This window comes from Eucalyptus grandis, chromosome 10 (assembly GCF_016545825.1).
Source record: "Eucalyptus grandis isolate ANBG69807.140 chromosome 10, ASM1654582v1, whole genome shotgun sequence".
In the NCBI taxonomy this organism is placed as follows: domain Eukaryota; kingdom Viridiplantae; phylum Streptophyta; class Magnoliopsida; order Myrtales; family Myrtaceae; genus Eucalyptus; species Eucalyptus grandis.
In genome coordinates this window covers 1,899,304-1,905,591 of record NC_052621.1, presented here as the reverse complement: position 1 = coordinate 1,905,591, position 6,288 = coordinate 1,899,304, and the positions used below count along the sequence as shown (strand labels likewise).

The 6,288-nt window shown below is 38.8% G+C and overlaps 1 protein-coding gene across 4 annotated transcripts; it reads left to right on the top strand.

Moving 5' to 3' along the window:
* The first annotated feature begins 399 nt into the window (after positions 1-399).
* On the top strand, positions 400-6,205 carry LOC104420997 (alpha-galactosidase 3). 4 transcript variants are annotated; one of them, XM_039303336.1, is made up of 16 exons: positions 543-883; positions 1,332-1,390; positions 1,490-1,692; positions 1,778-1,834; positions 1,921-1,955; positions 2,607-2,710; positions 2,822-2,894; positions 3,262-3,320; positions 3,419-3,484; positions 3,565-3,648; positions 4,308-4,372; positions 4,467-4,549; positions 4,930-5,020; positions 5,185-5,243; positions 5,622-5,762; positions 5,883-6,205. In XM_039303336.1, the coding sequence occupies exons 3-16, from the start codon at positions 1,551-1,553 to the stop codon at positions 5,991-5,993; spliced, it is 1,170 nt and encodes a 389-aa protein (XP_039159270.1). In that variant the 5' UTR covers positions 543-883; positions 1,332-1,390; positions 1,490-1,550; the 3' UTR covers positions 5,994-6,205. The 4 variants fall into 4 exon arrangements, with proteins under 4 accessions (XP_039159271.1, XP_039159268.1, XP_039159270.1 ...); XM_039303337.1 differs by lacking the exon at positions 543-883 and adding an exon at positions 400-530 and having other exon boundaries at positions 1,332-1,692; XM_039303334.1 differs by lacking the exon at positions 1,490-1,692 and having other exon boundaries at positions 542-883.
* The last annotated feature ends 83 nt before the right edge of the window (positions 6,206-6,288 follow it).

Below are 6,288 nucleotides of genomic sequence, written 5' to 3'. Positions count from 1 at the left end.
GGGTCGCTTGAGGATTAAGACCATCACGCAGTGGTCGTCAATGACACAATCGTTATTGCCATCAATCATGGCGTGTGGAAGCTAAAAATAAAAATTGTGGGGAAGGAAAGAGCAAATTTTTTTCAGTCAATAAAGAGATCACTTTGAAAAATGCAAAAAAAGAAAAAAAAATCCTTTTATCCATGATTCCGTGTCAGCATCTTTTCTAACACAAAAGTTCACGTTAGCAATTTTTTGTAAAGTATATTGACCAATTTGAACAAAAAACAACAAGAAATCATATTGAACTTTGGGGGAAGAAAAATAAAGGCCCATCGACGATATTATGTTCTTAAATCATGGCAAATTCATCCTTAATCTTCTCGAGATCCTGTCGGAAAACGAGGATAATCGAATAAGGATTCTCAGGATTCTCAGGATTCTTCTCAAGATGGACATCCTTTTTTGAAAACAAACGTACATTTTTGGAAACCGATTCAGAAAAAATATAGAACATGCTGTTTTTGTTCTTTGGGCTGCTTCTTTTGAAGGTAAGGTACAGCACGTGTCTGCTCTCTGTCATCTTCTTCAGCCTCGCGACTCTGTGCAAAGCATATTCTTTGCTTCTTCTTCATTCATCCTTCTTCTTCTTCTTCCTCCTACTTCCATATCGCAGAGCTCTGGGGAGCCTAAAGATGGCGCAAAATCGCATTTTTTCACCACGAATCCTTCTGTTTTCTGTGTTAATTTGGGCTTTGAATGCGGCTTCCGCCGAAATGGTGGTGCGCCTATCGCCAAGAAACGGGAAACCCTGTTTTAGCAGCACGTTCAGTCGCATTTTCGAGGCTTCAAAAAACGGAATTTTTCAACTGGACAATGGCTTGGCTGAGACTCCGCAAATGGGGTCGGGTTCTCCTTCTTCAAAGCTTCGTTCTTTGATGATTTTCGGGCGTTAGATGGTTCTGTTCTTGAATTTGATAGGTGTGTTAGTGATATGGCAGATCAAAAGTCTTTTGCATGTCTTTGGTTGTGTTGCTATCGGCAGTGGCATAAAAAAGGAGAGATGTTGGGGAAAATGAGTTTTGATCAGCAAAGAAAAGGAGGGGATTGCATGCAGTGTGCTCTGGATTTTGACGTGGACATAAGATTTTCATAGAGTGGGCAGAGTTTTTGTTTCTGTGTCCTGGGACTTATAGTTATTATTATGGGTTATGTTGGTTCTTCTACTTAGTTGACTCTGATTTAGATGTCTGTTTCAATGAGTTCTTTCATGTGTCAGACATGAAATGCCATTGTGTCAATCCTCGACCGCTTCATGGTATCTATATGTAACTTTCATCTGATCTGAGCAGATGGAATAGCTGGAACTTCTTTGCCTGCAATATCAATGAAACTGTAATCAAAGAAACAGGTACTTCTTCCCCCTCTTTGGGAAATATCGACCAGTTCCTGTATTAGTTTCATCCTTTTCCTGGAATTGATGAGCGATGCATGAATGTGCTTCTTGAAGTAGGGTAGTGAATTAGCAAGATCATGTCAAGTGATTATGCTACACAGTGCATGCCTAAATTATGGACAATCCTCAGCACAATCGATGCCTGGTATTTAAAATTATAAGGATGCATTGCTGTCTCGCTAATATCCACATCAAGTGTGTTGTGCACAACGACACTAACTTGTCCCAAAAAGGGGATATGACAAAGATTAAGTCTTGTAAGATAGTATTTTCAGTAATAAAGTCTATCTCTTCAATGAACACTTAATGAATATATACTAATAGTTTGTTTACTATGAACAGCTGATGCACTCATTTCAACGGGGTTGGCTGCTTTAGGCTATGTATATGTTAATATAGGTACTATTCCACTATTTTCCCAGAATATGCAATCAAAGGATCTTCTTTTGGTTTATACGTAACTAGAGCATCTATTTTTCCTTTAGATGATTGCTGGTCCGCTGCAGAGCGAAATCCGGAGGTAATTCTGATTTATCTTCTACTAACAGAAATTTATCCTTCACAGCATACTGCCAACCTCGGAAATCTACTAAAATCTTGTTTTGTTTACATGCTATGAATTTCTACAAAAAGTTTTAGCTCATCAAGATCGCATTTTGTTCCTTCTTTATGGGCCTTGAGATTGGTTTTGCCTCCAAACTTCTACTTCTGGTAATTTGACAAATTGATTCATCTTACATTAAAGAGGGGTTCTTTTTATGAGATTCATTAAGAGCAATCATTAACTGCAGGACCTAACAAGAAGGTGATCCTAATCTTGTGCTTCGCATACTCTTTTAAATCTTTTATATTACCATTAGGTTTTTTGGGCATCTGCTAGTTTCTTTTTGGTTAATGAGCTTGCAATAGTCTAAATGTTGAATATGCTTTGCCTAACTTTTGCAATATTTCTCTATAACTTTGATCCTTCAAGTAAGATGGAGGAGGAGAAGGCAAATTTCAGTCCATTCAAAAAATTTACTTTCTCAAGAAATTTGATATGATCAAGCTAGCTGAAGTGGCCCATTGATTCACCTTAATGGAAATTCTCTTTGTTTATCTATATTTGTGACCTCAGTGTGTTATAAACAGAATTAAATAAACCTCCTCATATTGTTCCTTCGTTTTGTAGGGTCAACTGGTCCCTGATCCAAAAACTTTCCCATCAGGGATTAAAGCGCTTGCTGATTATGTACATGACAAAGGCCTCAAGCTCGGTATTTATTCTGATGCTGGGTAGGATGACATTTAATATAGCGGCATTATCTTCATAGCATGAAGGCTTTTAGGTTGAGTGACTGCTCTTTGACGTCTCTGTTTTCACTAACTCACATAATGCTCTTGAAGGATTTTTACTTGTCAAGTTCGACCTGGATCATTGTACCATGAAAAAGAGGATGCAGAGCTCTTTGCTTCTTGGGTGAGTTTCTGTCACCTTATTGCTGATTGGTTTATAAAGTCATTCAAAGTCTGACCCGTACTCTGTAAATCCCTGACATAAGCACCTTTGAAGTGATTCTTTTAAATTAACCGCAGCATTTATGGTAATACTTGCAAATGCTTTTATTTCCTCTTGTAATAATGGTCTTTCATATCCTATTCACTTTAGAAATAAATTAGAAATTTGAGAGAACTGGCTTCAATTTCGTTTTTATGTGTGCTCATATTTCCCACTTCTGTTAGTTTTCTTTTTCTTATCAACGGTCCAATATAGATCATTCTTTCAAAATAGTTCTAGTTACTTCTGTAGTCATAAACTCCTTTTCTTGCTTATGTTGTATTGTCAGGGTGTGGATTATTTGAAGTATGACAACTGTTACAATCTGGGAATCAAACCAGAAGAAAGGTTTCTCTCATTCAACCCTCTCTCCCTCTCTCTCCCCCCCTCTCTCTCTCAGAATCTAATTTTTGAGTGCCTTGAAATTGACTTAAACTACTTTCAAGATATCCACCAATGCGTGATGCTCTAAATGCAACGGGAAGGACGATTTTCTACTCCCTCTGTGAATGGTAAAGCTTTAGTCTGGCTGTGCTAGTATCTTAGTGTTTCTCCAGCATGCAGAAAAATTAATTTGTTCTTGGTTGGGCAGGGGTGTTGATGATCCTGCCTTATGGGCAGGCAAAGTTGGGAACAGTTGGCGCACAACAGATGACATAAATGACTCTTGGGTAAGGTAGGCTCTCACTACATCATCAATGCAATGGGGATTTAGTCCTGTAATTCTGGTTTTAAGGTGAAAGGAATTAAAAGTGAGAACTGTCTGTCACTTCATAAGCTTATTAGGCAGATAAGCTTTCTACATTGATTCATGAGTGTTTCCTGTGATGAGACCAAGGAGAGACAGTAATGGCTGCCAATATATTTTAACTCATAGGAGCAGATAATTTGACTTTGGAGTGGCAAGTCAAGCATAACATCACATAAATCATTCTAGACAAAGCGGAAGCACTAGCAAATGCCCTGTGAGGTATGCATGAGAAATTTGGGTGTCATTAGTGATTTTGAGCATAACCTTATCCTTCTGGATAGTGTCTGGATGTCAGGTGCTGCGTCATTTTTAATGAAGGCAGTCATTTTCCTTAGAAGATTCTAGGGTACCTCTATGAACTAATCAAAACAGTGACAATGGCATTGCATTTAGTGCAACAGAGCATCTAATGTGAAGTTCTTGTTCTTTTGTCTTGTACTGTCTGGAGCATCCTCTATCCAGATGCATTATTCAAAAGTAAGAGAGCGAATCATTTGTTTGCCAGCATCAGAATCCACTATACTTCTGGTGCACAAATTGTAGCTCATGAAAGTTGCTGATTAAGTGTCTCCTCCATTTTCCAGTATGACCACTATTGCAGATTTGAATAATAAGTGGGCAGCCTATGCAGGACCTGGTGGATGGAATGGTATAATTCATCATACTGGACATGCTTCGCATACACACTTGATTATATGAATATATCGTGATCTTTAGTTCTCAGCTTTTATCTTCTCGAGCAGATCCTGATATGCTCGAAGTTGGCAATGGAGGAATGACTTACCAGGAATACCGTGCTCATTTTAGCATCTGGGCTCTAATGAAGGTTTCTCTACAATTTCTTGTTTTCGTATAATCACTTCTGGGTTATAGGGTAATTAAATCATTTGTGGAGTCATTCTGCAAGTGAAGTTACTTCTCTGCTTCACTATGAAGCAAGTCTACAGAGGATGTTTAGTCAGGTCTGCACGGTTCAACCACCGCAACTTCATTAGGCCAATATACGTTGCCTCCTTATTTATCCTCATGAGTCTTGCTTAACTCATGGCATCAACGCCAAAGAACTTCTGCCTAGGAATCCTTAGGAATCAGAGAATCAGATTATCCATGCAATAGCATGGCAAAATTTTGTTCCAAAAAACACCGAAGTTCTAATATGGATATTTTGATTTTCTAGTTATTATATACTGCAGCTTTATTGTGCAGGCCCCTCTTTTAATTGGTTGCGATGTGAGAAACATGACTGCAGAAACATTAGAGCTTTTAAGCAATGCAGAAGTCATTGCCGTAAACCAAGGTAAAACTTGGGATTGACCCCACTTTTCTGCCCCACATCACATGATTTGAGGAAGAGGTGTTTGTAAATGATAATATAATCTATACCGAATCTCTAGTCTAAGTACACAATTTACTGTTAATCCTCTATGTGGCTTGTAAAATAACAATCTTTTCTTGTCACAGATTCACTTGGTGTCCAGGGAAGGAGGGTTCACTCTTCTGGTACAGATGGTTGCAAGCAGGTAATACCACACCATCTTATAGCAAGATTGTTAAGAGTCTAGACATGCATTTGAGAGTTCTATTTGTGGGGTAACCCGACATGAACATAGCCAAAGTTGGGTTCCCCCTGAAATATAATGCAACCATCGAGTTCAATCACTTAAAGGCAAGGTCACAGAGGTTACCCTTAACACAGCCACTCTAGCTGGACATTGGGATTTAATCATGTCTGCATTGTATGTTTCTTTGGAAACAAATGCCAACATAGACTTTTATGTTCAGAGTGCCCTGCACTTGGGAAATTGTCAGTTAAAGAGTCTCTCGATAAAACTTTTGAATGCAATTCCATAAAGCATCTTGCTATCCACAAGATAATTATTGGTGAAACTGGACATCAGGTTTGGGCAGGACCATTGTCGGGACACAACTTGGTTGTTGCCCTGTGGAACCGATGCTCAAAAGCTGCAACCGTCACTGCTAATTGGGAAGCAATTGGGCTTGAATCCAGCACTGGTGTCTCTGTTCGAGATTTGTGGCAGGTAAGGGTGTGCGAAGGGCGTTCTTAGTGTGAAACAATATCTACTGTCATTATGAAGCAATAAACCAGCTATTGGTCTTTTTCACTTTTCCCTGGTCTCTAATATACTTTGGTTTCACAGCACGAACAAGTTGCAGATGATGCAGTATCGTCGTTCAGTTCTCGAGTCGACGCACATGATTGCCACATGTATAAATTCACGCCTAATACGGTATCTCATTGGGAGATCTAGTTCACCACCCATAGGTGTGGTTTTGCATTGGGGCGGTACTACTTGATTACGGTTCTGCAGCTCATTTGAAACTCTCAAAGAATGATGTTATAAGGTGTTGATTTATATGAGAGAACTGGCCAAAGTTTCAGCTTTTGGTTATTCATTGTATAACCTTGGGAAATGCAGAGAAAAACCGTTCCATGTGTGAATTTAATTCTACCTTTCTCAAATTCGTCGTATCTATTGTACTAGTTTCTAGAAAAATAAAAAAATCTTGCCACAGAAACACGAGAAAAAAGGGTTCAAGAATTTC